General features: G+C 39.2%; 1 protein-coding gene across 1 annotated transcript in view; it reads right to left on the reverse strand.

The window, feature by feature from the left end:
• The window catches only part of CDH4 (cadherin 4), a 255,626-nt gene that overhangs the window by 46,626 nt on the left and 184,574 nt on the right, over positions 1-24,426 (reverse strand). Inside the window, exon 6 of the mRNA XM_036749894.1 lies at positions 8,260-8,445. Within this exon, the coding sequence (XP_036605789.1) occupies positions 8,260-8,445 (186 nt within the window). The remainder of the gene's footprint in view (positions 1-8,259; positions 8,446-24,426) is intronic.

Raw genomic sequence — 24,426 nt, forward strand, 5'->3', positions numbered from 1 at the left:
CTTGGGCAAGTCACTTAACCCCAATTGCCCTGCCTTCTACCCTCCAAAAAAAACCAAACAAAAACCAAAAACCACTACGGAAATGGGAGTTACTGAAACTAAATGTTTTAAGCTGGCCTCATCATTAGAATAAGTATGTAGCTTTCCAAGGGGGACTAATTTCCAGGGGACAAACCTCATTTGGCTATATAAATTCTGGTCTTCTAAATATAAATTAATTCAGATCTTTTAGTCACAGAATTGTGTAGTAGATAGAGCACCAGTTTCAAAGCCAGGGGATTTGCATTGAAATTTCGGTTCTGCTACTTATTACTTGGGCAACCCTGGTCATGTTACTTCCAATTTCTCATTTGTAAAATGCATGGATGGGTGAATGATCTTATCTCTAAGGCCTGTTTAACTCTATATTTGTGGTACTATAATTTCAAGTTTACAGGTATTAAAACTAAGATTGTGATTGCCTAAGACAGAGCATTTTCCTTGGGTGGCATAGGCAATTTGGGCAACAAATTATGAAAATCAAGACCTAGGGTCCTTGTTTCATAATTTGATGCAGTCTTTCCAACCAGCCCTACAAAGTTAGGAAGGAGCTATAATATAGTAGAACATGGGGCTGGGAGTCAGAAGAGTTTACTTCTAATCCTAGCTATGCCTCCTACTGGCTGTGTGATTGGCAAATCAATTCACCTTTCTGAGTCTCACTTACTAGGTGTGACTCTGGGCAAGTCATTTAGCCTCTCTGAGCCTTAGTTTCCTCATCTGTAAAATGGAGACAATAATTATACAGGGATATCTTGAGGATATGGGGGAGTTAGGTGGTACAGTGGATAGAGTGCCAGACCTGAAGTAAAAAAGAGTCCTCCTCCTGAATTCAAATCCAGCGTTAGATACTTACTAGCTATGTGACCCAGGGCAGGTCACTTAACTCTGTTTGACTCAGTTTCCTCATCTGTAAAAGGAGCTGGAGAAGGAAATGGCACACCACTCCAGTATCTTTGCAAAAATAAAAATAAAAACAAACCCAGATAGGGTCATGAATAGTTGGACATGACTGAATTTAAGAATTAAATGAAGTCACGTATGTAAAGTTGTTTTTTTTTTCTTCCAAACTTCACTCTTTCATAATCAGAGCTGGGCCTGAGGATGATACTTTTTAAAAATCAGGGCAGGGAGGAAGAGCAGGCCTTGGAGAGAGAGGATTTCCTATGAAGATGAAGGGAGGACTACTTCTAAACTGTAAACTAGTTGGCATACCAAAGGTTGCAATAGCAAGGTCAAGCATCTTGCTTCAAAACTGCATTTCTGCCCAAACTGGATAGTTCTTCCTGGGGCTCCAGTGTACATGGAACATCTCCATCTCTAGATATAACTAAGTTTTGTGGCTGCATGTGCCACTGACTGTTTAGAGGGGAAAGCCAGAATAAGACTCATTCTTAGAGGACAGATGCCCTGTGGGGTGTGTGTGTGTGTGTGTGTGTGTGTGTGTGTGTGTGTGTGTGTATGTGTGTTGCATGTAGGGGAATCCCTGATTTTTGATGCATTGGAAATTTAGTGTGTCATTGAAGCTTCTCTCTAAGAAATGAAGAAGACAACAAGGAAGGGGAAAGAATGGAAGGGAATAGAAGAAAGGGAGGTCCTGACAAGCAGGGCTTCTGGGAATGTGTTGTTTCCAAAGCCAGAGCCATTTTTTAGAGGGGTGGTTCTCTTGGGTTGAGGATTTTGCGAATTATGACTGTAGCACCTGTGAGAATAAATTAAATGAATGAAAAAGCGTTTGTTAAACATTTACTATGTGCCAGGCACAGAACGAGCTCCAAGTGCTGTCCCATAAAAAGCTAATGTTTGTGTCACAGTGACAAGAACACTGGTTTTGGAGTTTAAAGGTTCATATCTGGGCTCTGCTACTTCCTAGTTGTGAGACCTTGGACAAGTCACTTAACTTTCCTGGGTCTCATTTTCTACTCCATAAAACAGGAGGTTGAACTGGATGTTGTCTAAGGCCCATTCCATCCCTAAATCCGGTATCAGGGAGAACAAAGCTCATTTGAGCCACAATTTGCTACGACGAGATTTTGCCACCCTTTTGCTCTCCTTTCACTTATAAGTCAGAGAAAATGTCTAAAATGATGATTTAACTGCAAATTAACTTTGTATCAATTTGAGAATGCTTCCTGAGTTGAAACATGACAAGACAAGATGCTTGTCTTAAACAGCTTCCAAATTGAATTTTTAAAGCAAAACACTGCAATGGCTGAAAAAAAATAATAAATACAGCTTCTCTATTATGCACAATCCATGGGACCTGTGGATGAGCTGCCTGGATTGAAGTGGTGCTTGCTTATCTGTGATTCTAATCTAGCTCTTTCACAGAAGCCTGGCTGTGAGGGATAGAGGACTCCTCCGGGGGAGTTGGCTCCCATCGAGAAAACAGTCAGCCGATAGCAGAAAGGAATCTCATTTTGGTTCCGCTGTATCTCCTTCTTCTCACGAGGCTAACGCTTTCCGTCTTCATGTCACTGGAAATGTTACCTATTGATTAGGCTGACAGCAGCAGACAGCACTAGCAATGCCTTGAAGCTCAGACAAACCCTATTATTGGGGTGGAGATAATTGCCACCATCTTATTTCCACTTGGCTTTTAATTTGAATTCTTTCTCCCTGAATAAGCAAGAATTAATAGATACAGCCATGAAGGAAAATAATAAATGCCGCTGATCCTACTAGGGGTATAGAACCCTAAAGGTTTGATAATGCCTGAGATGTGGCAGTGGGGATCAAGGTGGAGGCAGAGTCCAACTGAAGACCAATAGCTTTCAGAGTGAGGAAAACTGGAATTTTATTTCTAGGATAGCTGAGCCCTGTTTGACTGAACATTTCCCTCTCCCTATACCCTAATCTCCTTCCCCATCTCAGCAGTACCTTTAAGGTTAATTCCACCTTCCTTAAACCCAAATGAGAAGAAGAAATTGAAAGTCATTTTGTAATGGAAATGCTTTCCTGTCTCTCCTCCAAGGTCCTGTTATTGCTATTATTATTTTAAAAACCCTATATTGATTTACTTTTACATTATAAATACTTAGATTAGCATGAATCCATGAGATATATCTTATAATAAAGTTTAAAAAATTAAGCAAAACAATATTATAAGCTCGTCTGAAAGTATATGTAATGTTCATCTATAGCATCTATTAAAATATTTAATTAACAAAAATCTAATCTCTCTATTAAAATATTTAATTAACAGAAATCCATTTCTCTTCTTCCTACTCCCCACCTCATTAAAAAAAATAGAAAAACATCAAAGATTGAAAGCATAAAAACCATAACAAATATGCATAGTCAAATAAAACATATTTCCTCATTGGCTATATATATGTATATATATACATATAATACATACACACATATATACATATACACACACAAAAGCATATATGTGTGCATAAACATATACAGATATGTGTATGTATATGTATGCTTATACATACATATTCCATTCTGCATGCTAAATATTCACCTCTGTCAAAAGTGATCAAATGTTTCATCATCGATACTTTGGAATCACAGATGGTCATTGTATCATAGTTCTCATAGTTTGCAAAGTTGTCATTAGTTTCTAAATTGTTCTCCTGGTTTTGTTCTTTTCATTCCTTGTCAGTTCAAAAAGCCCTTCAGAATCATGTATTTTTATAACATTACTCATGGCATAAATTGTTCTTCTGGTTTGAAATCATATCTTTTCTTATTTCTCACTGTATAATAGTGCTTCATCATGTTCATTATGCTGCAAGTTATTCAGTCATTCCTCAACTGATGGGGATCCTTTTAGTTTCCAGAGAAATTCCATTTAAAATTGCTATCGGATAGATAAAATACTTAGAAGGCTACCTACCAAGATATACGGGAGAATTCTATAAATACAACTTACAAATCACTATTTACAGAAACAAAGACAAACCTAAAAAACTGGAAATACATTAATTGCTTATGGGTAGGATGAACTAATATAATAAAAAACACAAATTCCACCTAAATTACAATGCCTATTCAATGACATACCAATTAAACTATCAAAGGATTACTTTATGTAAAGCTAGAAAAAACTAGAATACCAGAAATTATTTATGTAAAACTAGAAAAAATAATAAAATGCATATGGGGACAAAAAAAGATCAAGAATCTCTGGCAAAATAAAGAAAACAAGTGAGAATAAAGTGGGTCTAGCAGTGCCAGATCTCTAACAATATTACATAGCATAATTCCTAAAACAATTTGGCATTGGTTTAATATTAGAGAGACTGATCACTGCAACAGATTTGCTACACAACATACAGGAGCAAATGTATCTACTGCCCTAGTATTTGATAAACACAAAGATCCCAGCTATGGACTCAGGCCTATTTATTTAACTTTTATTTATTTAAAAGGAGGTCCCTTGTGTATACCAAGAAGCATTTCTTCAGATTGATTTTGTTGCATATGAAGAGAAAGGAGGTGAGAAAAACACTTTTACAGGTTTTAAATAGACATGCAAGATCAACATATATATATATATATATATATATATATATATATATTCCACTAAGTGATATACATTCAATTAACAAACTTTTATTAAGCACCTATCATTCAATTCAATTTAACAAGCACTGATTAACCATCCACTATGTACAAAGAAAGTAGTCAGGATATGAGTTAAAAAATAGTCCCTGCCCTCAAAAAACTTATATTTTATTTTACTGAAGTACCCACTGAAATCTTACTTGTCCTTAAAAACCATCACTCGATCTGATCCTCCCTGCTAGCTATGATCCTATATCTCTTCTTTTCCTTCTAAGCTCTTGAGAAAGTCATTTACACTGGATGCCTCCACTGCCTTTGTTCTGCCTCACTTCTAAATCTTCTGCATTCTGGCTTTCAACTTCATTGTCCAATTGAAACTGCTCTTTCTAAAGTTACCAATGTTCCCTTAAGGGCCTTTTCTTAATTTTCATCCTTCCTGACCTCTCTGCAACTCTTGATATTGTTGGTCACCCTCTCTTCCTGCACACTCTCTCCTCTCTTGGGTTTCGTGATACTGTTCTCCCCTGGTTCTCCTCCTGTCTGTCTGATCACTCCTTCTCTTTGCTGGATTTTCATCCAGGTCAGACCTATTAACCATGGGTGCACACAAGACTCTGTTCTGGGCCCTTTTTTCTTTTCCACTTATGCTAACTCATTAGTTCCCATGGGTTCATCTATTATCTCTAGGCAAATGACTCCCAGACCTAGTTTCTCCCATGAACTTAAAAGTCCTATATCACTATTTACCTTTGGACACCTTAAATTGAATGTCCCATGGACATATCATACACAAAGGAATGTATGTGTAAGTGGTAGGATTTCAGGTACTGAAACATACAATGAAGAAAATATTTTGGTTTGGGGGCTTTGAGGAACCACTCTAACTGTACCACATAAATAATCTCATACTCTACCAAGGATAATGAGCAATCCCAGATATAAGATAACTGTCAGTCCTGGGTGACACATCCAGGAGTCTCTCCTGATGCCATTACCCACCTTCAATCTCTCTTAAAAAGCTTAAAGAGTTATTTAATTCCCTTTGATCAATTTGCTTCATGTACAAGAGATTTTCAACAAACACCTGGTGTTGATTATTATATAAATAGTCATAGAGCACAGCGCTCTACCCATTGCATCACCTAGGGAATCATGGGATAGAATCTCAGAATAAGGGATTCAAGAAATGCCTGCCAAATAATTCTGCTATCAATCCTTTCCTTCCTCACCCCCTCATATGTGTTTATATACACACATACGTACACACAAATATATACTTATGTGTATACACACACAAGGATACACATACATACTACATACAACCTATGGAAAATGCGGAAAGAAAAAAATTGGTAGCAGAATTTTTTCGCAGGCATTTTTTGAGACTTCTTTCATCTCTAGGACTCTACTCTATGATTCTATTCCATAATCCCTAGGCAGCTAGATGGCACAGTGGATAGGCCTGGAGGGAGTCAGGAAGACCTGAAGTCAAATCCAGCTTTAGAAACTTACTAGTTATGCAACCTTGGTCAAATCACTTAACTTCTGTTTGCCTCAGTTTCCTCAACTGTAAAATGGGGATAATGATAGCATTTACCTCCCAGGGTTTTGTGAAGATTAAATGAAAACATTTTTGTCAAGCACTTAGCATGGTGCCTGGCACACAGTAGGCACTATATGAATGTAGCAATGATGATGATGATGATGATGATTTTAGGACTCTATGAATCTACTGGGTCATTCTGCTCTAAGATTTCACACCAAGATTCTATCCCCAGGCTTCCCAGCTCAATGTCCCTGTTAATGTCAGTCTCTTATCACACCGAGTTCACATACTGTGCACTGCTGGTTCTCTGCTTTAAGAAAGCAGTTGTTTCCCTAAAGTCTTTCTGAAATGTTTTCCCCCACCCCCTTTCCCATTTAAAACCAGAGTCATATTTTATTGGCCTCTCTCTCCTTTTCACTTCCACTTTTGGTATGTGAAGGTCACTCTTTTCAAACAGGAGCAGGTCTTTGTTCGCAGCGGCATAAATAATTCTTTTCAGTTGCAGTGCACAGTACATGGAGGGCATACACCCCTGGATCACAGCCACCTATTCAAACTTTCCCTGCGCTCTTGATAGTCCATGGAAACATCTGTAGGACTCTTATCTGGGAAATGATTCAAAGAATGTCCTACCAATGTAGCTAAGCCCTGACTGTGCAGAATAATAACCACAGAGGCAGATGGCTAGGCTGGCCCCACTTATCAGCCTGTATGGTGAAGGCCAGAATGGCGATGGAGAAGACTTAGATTCCTGGTCCCCCCTGTATCCGCCACTTTTTAAGAGGAGGTGATAGGGAAGGCAAGGGTAATTGCAGAGTGTGTTTTTCCTAATACCATGTAATAATGCACTGACTTTGGGAAAGGATGGAGTGGATAAATCATTAAGTTGACAGATAATTTAAATAGGGGCTATTTCCCAAGAGATCTCCAACAGTTTTCCTAAGAGAAAGTTCTACACAAACAGTGGTAATTGGAGATGTGCTGGAGTCAGTTTAACAATCAAGAGCTGATTGTTAAATTTTTAGTGTGAATATTTATATTGTGGAAACCAGCAAATGCTATAAATCAGAGCTTGATTTATTATTTTGTTGATTGTCTAAACTTGAGAAAGTGATGGAGAAAATGTTAAAAATACAGATTACGCTGAAAAATGTTGTGTGTTTTTCCCTTGAGGCCTTGTTGTTAAGCATTTACCAGATCACCCCTAGTGATGAGCTAGATTTGGAGTCAGGGTTCTTGGGTGCAAATCAGAGTTCTGCTGCCTGCAACCTATATGGTCTTAGGTAGGTCACTTCTCCTCCTTCAATTTTCTCATCTGTGAGAAGTAAGAGAGATGACTTTTGTGGTTAGGATGCCCTCCTCATGGTATAGAAATGACACCATAATCCCATCTCCTGCTTGGTTTACATAAGCCTGTTATACTTTGCTCTTAAGCCTGACATATGCCATATTAATGAGCATCAAGAGACTTAAAAAAGCACAGGAACAGTTCCATGGGGACTTTTCATCTTTCTATTTCATTTGATAGCTAATTTTAGTCTATCAGGGCTGAGAGGAACCATAGAAATCATTTATTGCAACCCTATTAGTTTATGAGTGAGTAAACTGAGGCTCAGAGGGGAAAAGTATACATGGAACCCTATCTCCTGCCTCCCAGTTTTTGTACATGTTGTGTCCCATTCCTGTAATGCCCTCTCTCCTCTCTTGCACCTTATAAAATCCCTGGATTTCTTCAAAGCATAGATCAAGAGCCACCTCCTACACAAGGCCTTTCTGATATGCCAATTCTTAGTGCTTTGTCTGTCTTGAAAAAACTTTTTATATGCTCTGTATTTACTTAGCTGTGCATATATCATCTCCCCCCTCACCAGGTAGAATCTAAGCTCCTTGAGAACAGGGAGTATTTCATTTTTGTCTTTGTATCTCCACTGCTTTGCACAGAGTTGGTGCTCGAGATATGTTTATCGATTTATACTGCATTACCCAAGATCACAAAGAGATAGGGCCAGAGTAAGGACTAAAATGTAGGTCTCTCAACAACCAGTCCAATTCTACAAGATTATATGAGACTGAAAACAGGAGTAGTTTGGGGACATTTGGAAGAGTGTCTAAATTTCTCCCCGAAGGTGGGGAGAAGAACAGAGACCCACCTTTACAACAGTGACCATTCCTTCATTGGTAACAGGGTCTGTTCTGATGCTGAAATGTCCAGATGGGTCTCCACTGATGATACGGTAGACAGCATTCCAGTTGGGAGAATGAGGCTGGTCTCGGTCCATCACAGTGAGGTTGGCTACCACAACTTCCACTCGGTTTTCTGGGACTTCACCAGCATACTGCAAGACAGGGAAAGGGACAGTTATTTGTCAGTCTCTAGGGTTTGGACAGTTCAACTTATCAGATGTCAGGGGGAACAGGAGCATGATACTATCTGAATAAAACCATGAAGTTTGCAAAGTTTGTCTTATCTCTTTCCACTTAGAGCTGTCCCTACAGTACAGATGGTGAATCAGAGTGTGATATTAGTGGCTAGTTAGTGATTTAGGTAGGGCAGCTGGACCTGAGACTCATACATAATTAGCCCACAACTTTCTACCACTTCCACCACCAAAACAACCTCCCTGCCATGCTCCCTCATCTTAGGCTGTCCTTTGGTGACCTTTCTTTGGTGACCTTTTCCCCCTTTAAGTATACTTTTGAGGTTGACTTTCCAGAAGAGTTGATTTATCCAGAAGAGACTTTAGAGATAATCTAGTCCAATTCCTTTTTTATTTCAATCTTTTTTTAAATGCCTTTTGTTTCCACATCATGGTCAATTCTCACCCTCTTCACTCGACCAAAAAAATCCCCATCCCGATGGCAGTAAGAAAACACCTGAAACAGTGACTGTATCTAACAATGTGGATAATATCCTGCCCTGGTAGCCTTCTACCTTTTTGCTATGAGAGAGGAGGTATGATTAATTATTCATTCTTTTGGACCTTCATTGAGAACTCACTTTCCAGATGATGAAATCAAGGAAAGTGAAACAGCCAGCCTTAGGCCATCCAGGCAGTAAGCAACAGAGCTGAGATTTGAAGCCAAGTCCACTGGTTCCTAGGCCAGCATGACTGCCATTATATCAGTGGAACCCTTTCTTAGGGAACTTGTTGGGATATCCTGGGAAAGAACCTCTATCTAAGCCATTCGTTAGTCTAACTATTTATCTGCTCCTGCTTTTTACAAAATTAATACACTGCATGAACCCATTTTCCTTCTCTCCATTACAGTTCTCACTACTTTCTAATCTTTGTCTCCCAAGGTTAAAACTGCTAAAGCAGAGTGAGAAAACTAAGAGAAGGGGATCTCTTTTATTCCAGGCTCTAGGAAGTATGCTGCTTAAATTATACCAACCAGAATTAGAGTGAGGAGAGGAATGGAGATTGGGAGGTTAGGGACAGGGAAAAAGAAGCGATACTATTTTAATTTTTAGTTAGTTACTTATTCTCAGCTTTACTAATGCTTTTTGTTTCTACATTGCAGACATTTCCAGATATACCCCTTTCCTAACCTCTAATCTCATGAGCCTTCCTTTATAACAAAGAAAAACCAACAAATAGAAAAACTATGTCTGGCAGTGTATGAGAGATCCCGCACACAGAATCATCCACCTTTCCAACAAAAGTCATGCGTGGCATTTTCATTTCCCTTCCCCAGGGCCTAGACTGTTATAATAATTATATAGCACCTGTCTTTGTTTTATTGTTATTTCTGTTTATATTACTTTAGCATTACGTATAATGTATTGTTTACTTGGTTCTGCTTACTTCATGGCATCAGTTCATACAAGTCTTCCTATGTTATTCCAAATTCTCCATATTTGTTGTTTCTTATGGTACAAGGATATTCCATTACATTTGCTTATCCAGATTTGTTCAGCCATGCCCCAACAGATGGACATAGCTATGTCATTTTTAGACTCCCAGTGTGTGAAATTTCACAGTCTCTCAAGGTAGGGTTTTTCTTTGTTTAATCATTCATACACTCACAGGTTTTACATCACCGTCCTCACTAGCCCAGTAGATTGCATAACCAATGAAGTTTCTAAGGGTCAGAAGGATAGGCCAGTAGTCAGCGGGAAGTAGGCAAGGGACAAGTCTACATTCCCCCCACCCCCTGCACCAAAAGCAAGATCTGTATAATGGCTACCCTTGGTGAATAAGATAGAGAAGTAGCAGAAAAGACAAATGAAGCTAAGAATAAGTAGGTCTGAAAAACTGAAGAGTAGAGAGGGAGTAGGGTAGCTTGGAGTTCTGAGTCAATATGTCAAGAAAAAAGGGAGGGACGGAAAGAAATTTGGAGTCATAGGTCAGGTTCTAGCACAGGGTGAGCAAAAATAATCAACCAATGTACACTCATCAAGTGCTGTGGCATTTATCCAATCTATATTTTAGGCACCAAACTAAGCACTGGGAATACAAATACAAAGAATTAAACAGTATTTGCATTCAAGGAGCTTACATTCTGTCATAGGAAGGTAATGTGAATATATAAGTATATATAAAATAAAGACTAAGGAATTAAGTACGAAGTGGTTAAGGGTGGGAGGGCAGTAGGAATTGGAAGGATCAAGAAAATATTCATCTAGAAGGTGGTGCTGTATCTTGCTGGAAGATAGGGATCTCTTCACTTTGCATCTGGTACTTTGTCAGGTTTCAACTCCACAGAATAAGATGCCTCCATTCTGGGCACCCCTTGGCCACCCCCTGTTTTCCTGCCCCATTTTGTATGTTGTCTACTCCCACTAGATTGTAAGCTCCTTGAGGACAGGGACTGTCTTTCTTTTCATTAATTGTATCTCCAGCCATTAGCATAGACCTGGCATGTAGTAGGCATTTAATAAATGTTTAAAAGATTGGATTGAATTCTATGAAGCACAGGTGATGAGGTAGTATATTTGAAGCATGGGAGATGGCTAGAGTACAGACATAGAGATGGAAGATGGAGTGCAATATACAAAGAACACAGAGAAGGCCAGATTGGCTAGCCAAGAGAATCAGGGAGCACTGAATAATGAGGCTAGAAGGATAGGTTGGGGCTAGGTTGTAAAGGGCTTAGAAACCATAGTAGTTTACAATTGATCCTAGAGGCAACATGGAGCCACTGGAATTTTTGAGAAGGGGAGTGACAGGGTCATAACTACACTAAAGGGAAATTCCTTTGGCAAGTGTGTAAAGGATGGGTTGGAGTGGGGAGAGCCTTGAGGCAAGGAGTCTAAACGGAGACCATTGCAACTGTCTAGGTAATAAAGTGATGAAAGCCTGAACTAAGGTGGTAGCTGTGTGAGCAATAATAGGTATGGGAGCAGAGCAGTCAGAGGCAATTAAAAATAACAAGTTCCTACATATTTGGGAACCTTCTAGTGCCCCTCAAGGCTCTTGTTTCCTGGTACCTATCTCCCACCCCATCCACCAAAGATCCTTATGGAAGTACCTTCCAGTCTATTCCTGACACGGGGCGAGCATCATTCATTTCCTGGGCACTGATTTAATTTCAGTTATTAAAACTTTCATCGAAGATATAGATGGAATTGAAGAAGCCCTGAGTTGATATTACTTGCCTTTAACATTCATATATGCAGTTGTGTGTTGATTACAAATGATTATAATATTGCTTTACATTCTTTCTCACTGAGCTCAAGGTTCCCTTTGAAGTACCTGTTTTCTATCCTGTCATCTTTCATGTGACAATTTTTTGTTTGCACATATAGCCTCTGCAACCAAAATATATTATTTCTCATCCAACAACAAACTATTTAACTTGCTCCATGCCAAACTAGAGCCCTTGTGGTTGCTTCCTTTAAGGACCACTTGCCCTCCTTCCTCATAAAATAACTTGTTTCAAATCTGTGATTAGTAAAACCCCATGGTGTTTTCCCCTGTTAATCCAGACTGTTGAGTGCAAGAGAACAGTGGGTTTCCATTTACTTATCATCTGGACTGGCAGTGATTTTCCTGGCTCTTTGTTTTCTGCTGTATTATAAGTTCTTTATCTATGCCTAGGCCCAACTTGAATTTTTAGCTACAAAAATCTGTCAAAAGATTTTTGAAAAGCCATTAGATTGTGCCATGTGCACAGTTTGATTATTGATCCCTTCTGCAGTCTCCCCCAGAGAAGTCAGAGAGATCAGTTAAGCAGGATTTTCTCCCAGTAAATCTGAGTGGGTTCTCTCCCATTGGGTTAGTTGAATTTAGTCTGGCAAGCTGGCAATGACATGTTGATAGGCACTGGGACCTTCTCCAGTGGCCTGGCTCACTTACTTAGAACTGAGATATCATATATTCTGGAACCTCTGCTGAAGTGAGAATGTTAAACTCAGGGACATATCCCAGATCATTGCTATGGCCTTGAATTTCTGCCTTGAGCCTTTTAAAATTTTAAACTAAATTATATCTGGTCCTAGAGAATGGCAGTCTAGAGTCATTCAAACTTATTTCATATGACTGCCTCCCTGGTCCTGACGTAATTTAGGATTAGGGACAGAGAGCCAATGTTATACACTTCATTGTCCTTCCCCAAACAGCAATTACTGGGGATATATAGCAAAGCAAGCCATCTCTTCTTCGCTTAGATATTTGATCATAACTACCTATATCTGTAGTCAGGGTCCTGGCCATTAGTGACCTTCTGCTGATGGTAGAACACTGCCTTTTATAAGCTTTTTTGTAAGACTCTGGTTTTTCCATGAAGCATCTATTTTGGCTCATCTAATTTTTATTTACCTTCATTTTTAATAGCAGCATTATGCAGTTTCTCATTTTTCTGAGCCTCCTTTCTAATATTGCTCTTCAACCATTTTGTAGAATATTGTTCCATTTGTATTTGCATTACAAGATAAATAATTGCAGTGCTGATTTACCATTAGTATGGAAACCTATTCTATTTATCTTAGCCGATGTCATTTCCTTTCCCTACCCCGCTCCTTTCCTTGCATCCTGTTCCTCATTTATTCCTCCAGAGTTGGGCTGTCTAAAGTCATAAATTGCTCTTATGATAAGTAATTTGTTTTGATTTCCAGGTTGCATTCAATTTAATTACACAGGAGTTATGTAACCCTAGAGCCTTCCACTTATTTATTATTGTCTTGGACATCACTTCCCATCAGGTACAGGGAAACATTTGGATGCACATGGGAAGTAGGGAAGGGAAAGCAATGGACACTACTGAATTCCCAGAGAATGAGAGGTGAGAAGCTGGTTCCAAATTACTGAGTTCCACAATTATTTCATATGAATACATTCCAGAAGGACAGACAATCTGTCCCATTAAACTCAGCAAAGTGGAGAAAGCAAATTGATGCTTTATATCTGCTGTACTTATTTTATACTCTTCTTTCCAGTATCTGTTCTGGATATTGTAGTCCTAAGCACTGAAATCTAGGGTATCAGCACCAGGGACAGAACCACCACAGAAGAAGGATATAGTATAGTGAGTTGATCAGCACCACGTGGAGAGAGCAGCAAGTTGTTCACAGTTGAGCTGTATCGTGCTGCAAATATGGGCACATGAGGTGACTTATATACAGCAGGGGATTTGAAGAGGAATAAGAGCTAGAGTTTACCACTAGTAGTTAACAGACTGCTTGCTGTTGTAGAGCCTTTTGGTAGATCAGGTTGCTTGTGGAAAGTAACTCAGACCCAGGTGAGCTGTCAGGGTTTGGGAAGGTTATAGCTGAATTGTTTGGGATCACTGGAAGCGTTCCTAGCTGTAGCAATTTCTCTCTACAAGCTCTTCTTGGCATGAATGCACACACAAACATATGTATATTTATATGAATATATACACACACATATATGTGTGTATATATATATATCAGAAGTACATGGTACAGAACACATAGGGCTGGCCTTGTGAGAAAAATCTGGGTTTGAGTCCTATCTCTGACACACATTGATTCTGTGACCCTGGGAAAACCAGTAAATCTCTCAGGCAATTCCCTATGACTCTAAGATAAAGGCATATTGCTGGTATGTAGCAGAGGGAGTTTACACACTGGAAGCTCCCCTACAGTTATGAAAATGCAGGACTACCTCTACGCGCCCCTCATTTCAAATTCACTCACATACATTTGTATGTATATATCTATATTTATATCTACATCTATTTATTGCCCTAAAAACATAATATTCCTTCCTAGCAGTATAAAAAGATATATTGAAAAGTGGTACTAAGCCACTGAGTTCTAGGGAGACAAAAATTTCCACACCAAATGTGTCATATATAACAGATTTTAAATCCTGTAAAATGCATATATTTAATACAAAAAGCATCACTCCCATAAAGGAGCCATTTCAATGTTCATATGAAAGGTTGAGAATAAGATTAAAATTATGAGTCCTTGAAAAAGCATATGGCCTTGTCAAGAGAGAAAGAAATTCGAATTTAACCCCATAGAGGAGTGTTGTACTTTATCTGTATTTCAAAGGCTCCAAAGACCTTCTTTAATCAACCCACTTGACTTTGGGACCTTCAATGCTTGACTCAAAATCCTGAAGCTGCCAGGACCCAGCTTGGCTTCCCGGATAGAAAGGGCTTTAATCTATAACCTGGCACTCTTGAACATTCAAATCCTGATACAATCACCTTGTTAGGAAGAAAAATTGTGAATTTATCCAAAGTGGAATCTCCTCCAGCCGTGAGTGATACGGCCTGTGGAATGGTGACCTTTAACGATGGTGATACTCAACAATAAAAGATATTATCATAAGCCTCAGAAGCAATGACATTCGTTAAAATGTAGAGCTGATAACAGCTGCCGCTCTTACGTTACAAGTTGAGTGAAGATTTCATTTGCCATCTTCTCTCCTCTCTGTTGGTTTCAGGTTTAGGAAACAAATGGTTATGCAGCGAAAAGGTGGTATATTTCTAAAGAGCATTCGAACAGCCAGATTCAGGATACATTAGGAGGGCTGTGTGTTTATTATGACACTGATACTGAGACTTCTCTGTTAACCTCAAAACAAATAATCCAAATGGCCTGTTGGAAATAGAAGGATTCTTCATAATGCCGGGGTCTAATAACACTAGCTGAGTTAGGCATAGCAGGGCAATCATTTGCAGTGCTCGTAAGAGGACTTGCTCATGAATTTCCTTGCTGGATTTAAATTTGCTAAGTGTATAGTGAGGAGAGAAGGCAATAATAGAGGGGAGATAAAATGGCGTTACAATTGTGCATCTCCAGCACCTTGTCTGAGGCGTCACTCAAATGCTGAAAGTCAGCATGGGCCCCAATTCATCACTCCCTAGGGAGCTCAGCAAATCCCTTTAAATGAAGTGGGGGGAAAAGCATGTCTTCTCTTGCAGATATGTTTGCTTCAGAGAGGGTGAAATACCCAGTCTTTTCTATCTACTTAGCCAATCCTGGAAGTTCGGCGGAGATTCTAAAGAGCTTAAAGGCTGTCTAAGAAGTTCTCCTCAAAGTCCCTCCTTTTTGTCCTATCCCCACTGTGTCTGTTGCTGACCTTTATCCTTTCCTATAGGGTGCCTCATTGGGGACCACACTGCTTCTACAATGCTACTTCGTTGTATTGACTTTAAAGAAACCAATTTACTGCTACCTTTTGTTTTGATAACCAAAGAGACCCTTACATAAACATCCCTTGAGGAAACAGTTTAATTATTGATTATAAATAGAAAGGAAGGATGTACCTTTTAACTTTGGCAATATGACTAACTTCAGCATTTGGCCTGAATTTTGTTGCCTCTCAATGTTGATTTTGTCTGCATCATTTAAGTCATGTGTGTGTATTCTTCTTTTGGTCAGTTTTTCTCTTCACAGAAGAGTTTGGATGTTTTTCTGAATTCTCTAAATGTATTATTCCTTCTAGTGCAATAATATTCCATTCAAATGCCATAATTTGTTCAACAATTCCCTAATCACTGGGTAAATATTTGGTCTCCAGCTTTCTTCTCACAAATATTGTTATTAATATTGTAATCAAATGTTGCTATTAACATTTTTTTGTATATATGGGGTCCTTTCTTGTTTATCATCACTATCATGAAATGATGGGGCTTTGAATGCTAAACAGAAGTGCTTGTATTTTATCTTGGAGGCAATCGGGGAAACACTGCTGCCTTCTGAGCAAGGGAAGGACGCAGTCAGGCCTCGGATTCAGGAATATCAGTTTGGCCTCTGTGGGGAGGATGGATTGGACAAGGGAAACACTTAAGGCAGTTTTTTGACCACTTGTCTATTGGGAAATTATAAAAGCTGCTTTGGAAGGAAATACTCTATTTGTGCAGGGTAAGATATAGAACTGTGACCAGGAATGAAGCCCCAATAATAATAGCTAGCATTCATATAACATTTAAAGGTTTGCAAATTATTTCACATGTTATCTCATTTGATCTTTACCAACAGTCCTGGGAGGTAGGTGCTATTACTACACCAATTTTAAAGATGAAGAAACTGAGTTGCATAGAGGATAAGTGACCTGAGCAATATCACACAGACAGTAAGTGTCTGAGGAGATTTGAACTCAGGACTTCCCCTCTATGTGCCTCAGTTTCCTTAATCATAAAATGAAGTGTTCATATTAGTCTCTAATGTCCTTTTCAATTACCTATCCCTATTTTATTATATTCCTTAGGTCAAGGTTTCCTAAAATTTTTTTGTGTCATGGACTCCTTTGACAGTATAGAGCCCTTCTTAGAATCGTGTTTCTTGCCTAAATTCATAATTGAAGAAAATACTCAATTTCAGTTTTAAGTGAAAATAAAGATGTATTTTTTTCCTTATCAAAATTTATAGACTCCAGGTTAAGAATTCCTTTCCTAGGCTACGGTGAAGGAATAATCCACAAAGGAAAATGCAAGTGCATGGAAAAATGCTTATTGTGCAGATTTTCATATGCAATTTTATGAGCAGCTCACTTAGTTAGCTTATTAACACACATATTTTGGACAGACGCTGCAGATGGAAAATGAACTGGGCACAGAATTAAGTAGGATGAAGAGGGTGGGTACACTGCATTTGGGAAGTTGCAAGCCCCTTCAACAACACTAAGTATCTCACTGAAACAAAAACCCATCTTTTATTTTTTTAAATAAATATTGTTGATTCCTTTTGTCTTGTATTGTCTTTGTTTCTCAACATATCTTGCCCTGCTTGCCCTCTCCCTATCAATCTCTTATTAACAAGAATAAAAGAGGAAAAACGATGGTTCAGCAAAACTAACGAAACACACTGAGAATTTCTGGCAGTATACGTAATATTCCATTCATTCAGTCCCCTATCTGTATAAAGAAGAGGGAGAAGGTACCTTTTCGTGTCTCTTTTTTGAGATAAAACTTCATCATTATAATTTTGCAACATTCAGTTTTGTTTGTTTGTTGTTGTCCTTTCCTTTTAAATTATAGCCATTGTGTATATTGTCTTCCTGGTTCTTCTTTACAGTACATCAATTGATGTAAGTTGTCCCAAGCTTCTGCGTGTCACAGTCATTGTTTTTTATACTACAGTTTATATTCTATTTCATTTATGTGCTACACCTTGCTTAGCTATCTCCCAGATGAATACAAAATGTCTTTTTTAATACTAGTACTCTTAATGTTAGTCAGTTAATAAGCATGTATGCAGTGCTAACTATGGGCCAAGCATCGTGCTAAGCACTTGAGATACAAAGAAGGGCAAAAACACAGTCCCTGTTCTCAAGGAATTCATAATCTAATGGGGTGGTGGGGGGCAGGGTGAGAAAGAGGAGAGACAACCGGCAGAAATTGTACATATAAAACTGTAAATGGAGAGGAGTCTCAGAGAGGACACTAGGGGTGGGGAGGATGGGGAAACGCCTCTTGAAGTTAAGATTTGAGCTGAATCTTGAAGCAGGCTAGGAAAACCAGGAGGTGGAGGTGGAGCTGAGGATATCTTAGTGATGTTTTATTGCTGTGATTCATGGAATACCACAACTTCCAAAGAATCAAAACTGCAGGTCACCAAAGGGTAATGGGAAGAAACAAGATAGGTATAAAAAAAAAAGACTGCAGGATATAGCTGATGATGAACTGTGTACAAGAAATGGTATAAAAGGGATCATCAAAGAGACACATCATAAGAAAAGGAGATTGGCTGGTCATAGAGCAAGAGCTGGGGATAATAAATGAACAACCCATGTGCTGAACTGCTAACCTTCAGAATGTCAAAAAAAATACACCTAGAGGAAGACCCTCAGTAGGCTGTGTGGACTCTATGTGGAGGATTTATGTTGGACATGAACTAGAGTTGTGTGGTATTTGAAAGTGTGGCCAAGGTTGTTATTCGCACCACTGGAGGGAGCACTCACATTTATGAGAACACAAATCTCATTTTCACCTTGAAATCATATTGAAAAATAGGGGGAGGGAAGTAGATCAGATCATTAGATCATATGAGTAAAAGGAGTCTCTATGTAAGCTTTCCCACTTTTCAAAGGTCAGCCTTAGCTAAAATATAACAGAGATATCAGCTGTAGGAACAAACTCATACTTTGTACTAAACCAACTAATTTCCTTTCATATCCATGACCACTAAACCATCACCCATGTCCAATGGGAGCTTCAATGTGGTCAATAAAAGTGATTTCCCATCATTAAACATCTGAGTTCCATGCTTTTATGGCCCATTGTGAATCACGTGTCCCTGAAAGCCTCTCTGTGACTTTCCTCCAATACTTCTTGGTGAAGTTTATATGGAAGAGTCTCTTTTAATTCATGAAACTTTAATAAAGTTTCATAAAGAAGGGCCTTAAGCTGATAAATCTAGTTTAGGATTTTCTTATTAACCTTCCCTGAGACATAATGAGTTTTTAATTTAATTTTTTCAGATCTTAAGGCACAGGAAAAGCTTCTCACATATCCTTTGGGACACAAGGCAGATATTTGGGATGCGAAGAATTTTAAGGGTGTTGGAACTGAATTTCTTGTCTAAACTATAATCCTTGGATTCAAACTTAAACCAATCCCATGAGGCAGTGTTCATCTCATCTGCATATGTGGGCCTTCTCTACCAACTCAATCCTATGGCCAGAAATCCCAATTGTCCCTAGATTAGTTTCTTAATTAGCATAAAGGAGGATTTGGGGTGAGATCCATAGAGCAGGACTGCTGGAGTCCATGTGAAATCCACCAGATCTTTTGTTTACGAGTGGTTGCTGTTGGTCTTTTATAACCTAGGTATAAACACACTACAAGGAATAATAGAAAAATACAGTCTGAGTCAAAGCAGTTTGATAAATAATTATTGAGCACATTTCATACAAGGCCTAGTTAGGGAAATAGACTGGAGCGTCAAGACATAGCATTGCATCAGATTCACGATTGACACAAATCTTGGAGGAATATAATACACTACATGACGTATTCGAGATGCCCAGATCCTAAAGACATCGAATGGTAGGTCAAATCCAGTAAGATGATATTTATTAGGGATAAACATAATCTCAGAGTTGGAAGGGACCTCAGTGACCATCTGGCCTAATCTATGCCTGAACAAGAACCCTTCCTCCCTTACAATATGTCTGATAAATAGTCATTAATCCTATACTTGGAATCTTATTACCTCCTCAAGGCAGCCAATTTTACTTTCCACAGCTCTAGCTATGAGGAAGTTTTTCCTTATATCATGACTACTTTTGTTACTTTGAAACTTTGACTCATTGCTTCTAGTTCTACATTCTAGGGAATAGAATAGTTTTCCACATTCCAGCCCTTCATATACTTGAATACAGTTAACATGTCCCCTTGCAAATCTTCTTTTCTATAGGATAAATACCCATAGTTGTTTCAATTGGTCTTCAGATGGCATTATCCAGGTCCTACATCATCCTGGCTCCCCACCTTTGTATCTTCTCCAGTTTTATTATTATATTGACCAGAATGCAATGCAATGATTCAGATGCGGCCAAATGTGGCAGAATATTGCATATATATCATCTTCCAAGTCTTGGACACAATGTCTCTCAATGCAACTAAAGATTAATGAGTTTATCTGTTTGTTTTGTCCTCCATTTCATGCCATTAACTCACATTGAGCTTATAGATTACTAATCTTTTTTAGAGTAACTGCTATTCAGCCCTTCCCCCCTCCCTAGTTTTTAATTGTGATTTTTATTTTTTGATCCTCAGTGTAATATTTTCTATTTATCCTTACTAGATTTTATCTTATTAATTTCAGTCCAGAATTCTAGCCTGTTGAGATGTATTTAAATTCTGACTCTATTGTCCAGTGTATTGATTGTTCCTCCCATAGTTATGTCACATGCAAATCTGATAAGCATGATATTTATACTTTTATCCAGGTTATTGTTAAAAACAACATATAGTACAGGCCAAGTACAAATCCCTCATACACTATGCTAGAGAATTCCTTCCAAGTTGACATTGAACTGTTAATGACTACATTTTGGGTTTCACCATTCAATAGGTTTCAAATTAATCTAATTGTATTATACTACAACCTATATATTTTCATCTTTTCTAGAAGAATAGCATGAGATCAAAAGCTTGGCTAAAATCTAGTTAACTAAATATTTATATATCTATACAAAAATGAATCTAGAGAGAGATAGGCTGATAGACAGATATCCCCCTGATCTAGTCGTTCCTAGGGGAAAAAAGGAAATAGTTTGGCATTTTCCATTTTTGATGAGGGCATGTTAGCTATTTGTGATCACTGCTTCCTTTTTCTAAATGTTCACCAACCAACCCTTTAATAATACATTCTAGTATACACATGCAGATCAGAAGTCTAAAGTTGGGTCTATAGTTGGTAATCTGCATTCTCTTCCCTGTCCTGAAAATTGAGATAATATTTGCCCTTCTCCAATCCTGTGGGACCCATTCCTTCATCTATGTTCTTTCAAAGCTCACTAATAGGAATTGCATATGCTACTGCTCTGAGTATTGAGGGATATCATTGATCTGGGCCTGTTGATTTGAACTCATTAAGTATGGCCAGATAGTCTCATACTTATCCTCACTTATCTTGGGTATCAACTCCCTACTCAACTCCCTCGTTTTTCTTTTGTTCTTTGCAGTCTAAAGATAATTTGCCTGTGCAGAGAAATCAGAAGTGAAATACTAGTTGGCATTTCTGCCTTCTTTCTTTTCTACACTACTGTTTCCTCTTCTAAGTTGCTGTGCTTTTCCTTCTTTGATTCTCTTTTTCCCAACAAAGCTAAAAAACAGAACAGACCGATTTTTGCTGTTAATTGCTCTTCTAGCCAATAAGAAGCCAATCAACCAATAAGCACTTACTATGTGCCAGGTACTGAGCAAAGAAAAAGCAAAAGTAGTCCCTGAACGCAAAGATCATACATTTTAATAGGGGAAACAATATACATAAATCAGTGCATACACTATAAATACAGAGTGGATATAAGATAACATTCTATGGCATGAACAACTGTGGGCACTTGGAAAGGCTGCCTGGTGGAGGTGGCTCTTGAGATGAGTCAGGGATTTGGAGTCAGAGGCTGGGAGGAAGATTACTCTAGAGATGGAGGAAAGCCAGTGGAAAGAGTCAGAGATGGGAAATGGAGTGTCCTGTAGGAAGAGTGTCAAGTAGGATGGTATAGTTGGATTGTAGAATGTATTGAAGGGAATAAAATATAAGAAAACTGAAGAGGTAGAAAGGGGCAAAAGTTACAAAGGGTTTTAAAAGCCAAACACTAAAGGGCACTGGGAAGATGTATCTTGGAGGTAATGGGGAGCTCCTAGAGTTTATTGACTGGTGTGTGTGTGTGTGTGTGTGTGTGTGTGTTTGTCTGTGGTATGACATGGTCAGATCTGTGCTTTAGGAAAATAACCTTGGTATCTAAGTGGAGTATATATGGGGAGAGACTTGAGGCAAGGAGACCAATCAGAAAACTTTCAGTATTTCAGGTATGACATCATGAAGGCCTGTACTAGCATGGTGATTGTGAGTGGAGAATGGGAGACAGAGAAGAGATACAAAAGTAGAAATGATAAGATTTGGTAACAGATTGGATATGTGGAGTAAGTGAGAGAAAGGAGTTGAGGATGACATTGAGGTTGTGAAGCTGGGTGACTGGAAGGATTGTCAAGGGTGGTTCCTTTGATAGTAGGAAAGTTGGGAAGAAGGGGACTTTTTTCAGGGGGGAAAGATGATGAGTTCTGTTTTGAACATTTGAGTTTGAGATGCTTGTGGAGTGCCCAGCTTGAAATGTCCAATAGGTGGTTGATGATATGAGGCTCTAACTCAGGAGAGATACTAGGGCTGGATAAATAGATCTGGGAATCATCTGTACAGAGATGATAAATGAGCCCAAGGAAGATGATGAGATCACCAAATAAGTTAATGTATAAAGAAAAGAGAAATGGGCCCAGGAGAATGTCTTTGGCGACCCCTACAATTAGTGAGTCACTAAAGGGCACTGGGAAGATGTATCCAACTAAATGAGACTGAGAAAAAGTAATTCATCTAGAATGAGAAGCAAGAGAGAGCAGTCACAAAAATCTAGAGAGGAGAATGATCTTTGGACTGGAAAGAACAAAACAAAAATGGTTAGTAGAGAGTCGACATCTAAGATAAGTAAGAGAACATCTGGTGCATCTGGCTCTACACTTTATGAGTTCAAGCCATCAGGCCCCAATCAATCAATACTCATAGCATTGGCATATGTGTTTCCTGAGCTACTGTTAATGATCTTTGAAAGAACATAGATTATGGAATAGGTCTTATGGAATTGGAGGACAAATGTCATCCCAATTTTCAGGATGAGGAAGAAAATAGAGACTGCCAACTATAGACCTCTGAACTTAACTTGAATTTCTGCCAAAATTCTACAGTGTATTATTAAAAGGATGATTAGAAAAGGAAACAGTGACCACTGCCTTGAAGTCCAGTGTCTCAAGTTTGTAATCTCAGCACTATTCTTGACTCCTAATTGCCCTCACCCACATATCAAATCAGTTGACAAATCTTGCCATTTATCCTTTTACATCTTTCACATGTGACTCCTCTCCACTCACACAGCTACCATCACAGCTCAGGCCCTCATCAACTCTCGCCAGATTATTTCAAAAGCTTCCTAATTAGTCTCCCTGCCTTAAGTTTCTCCCCACTCCTATCCATTCTACTCCTGCCAAAGTAATTTTCCTTATATGCAGATCTGATCATGAGATTTCCCTACTAAACCAACTCTAGTGGTTTCCTATCATCTCTATGACTTCTCTGGTTAGCTTTTCAAGCCCTATGCCGATACGGCAGCAAACTTCAGTCTAAAGGTCTAGCCCCTTATCTCTGTTGAAAGGGGCCTGATGATGGGAATACTGGCATCATTTGAACAGCTTGCCAGCAGGAATGCTGGGATCATTTGAATAAACCCACTAGTGAAAGCTCTGGGGCTGCCCCTTTCTGGATAAGCCCCTGTGAGAGAATAAAATGCCCTGCTTCCAACAACACAAGGGCACTATTCATCTGGAGATAGCCCACTGCTGACAGCGCATGGGAAGAAGGCTTCTTATGACAGTGGGAGTGAGTATTCCCCTCTTCTCCCCACATATACCACCTCTGTTTCCTCCCTTCTACAATCACTTGGGGGTGTGCGTGTGTGTGTACTCCTCTGTGCCACTGGACTGGACTGCCCAGTCATTCTTATCACTATAACTTCCCTTGTAAGGCTAACAAACAGTTGTGGGATTCAGCATTCTAGGTGTCTCTCTCTCCTTGTGGAATCTGAACCCACTGGCTAGTTTAGTCAGCTCAACTGGTTATGAGAATGGGATTCAGCAGGAATGGGTTCTGGAGTATCTGTAGCCAATGAGACCAGACCAGTGAGCACCCCCTTCTTAAGTCTTATTAGAGCCACCAAGGATGCATCTAGAAATGTGTTGCAGGCTCTTGCTTTCTGTTGCAACTTTTGTTTCTACTGTGGGAGGGGAGTCTTGCCTTTTTGTGTAAAGAACATACATGGGGGTTGTGTGATCCTCACTTCAGCCTCCATCTTGGGCCCCAGACCTGGAGTGGAGTAAAGCCAGCTCATGTTCCAGCTACTGCTCCAATGGGGGGGGCTAAATTTCCCCAACAGGAGAGGAGGGGGGACCAGAAAGCCCTGGGACCCCAAAGGAGGGAGAATGAGGCAGACCAACAGTAATAGGTTGAAGGGCAGAACTCATTCAGCCCTAGGAGAAGGGCTGTTGGCCACCTCTGGGCTGCTATTGCCAGGGAAACTACAGCCCATTCTCTGAGGGACTCAGGTCCCTACATCCCTGCTATGAGCCCACCAAGGCACTCCTAAAGCATATAACCAACATGGAGATCCCAATCCCCTCTTTGC

The sequence above is a fragment of the Trichosurus vulpecula genome, chromosome 3, assembly GCF_011100635.1.
Source record: "Trichosurus vulpecula isolate mTriVul1 chromosome 3, mTriVul1.pri, whole genome shotgun sequence".
NCBI lineage: Eukaryota > Metazoa > Chordata > Mammalia > Diprotodontia > Phalangeridae > Trichosurus > Trichosurus vulpecula.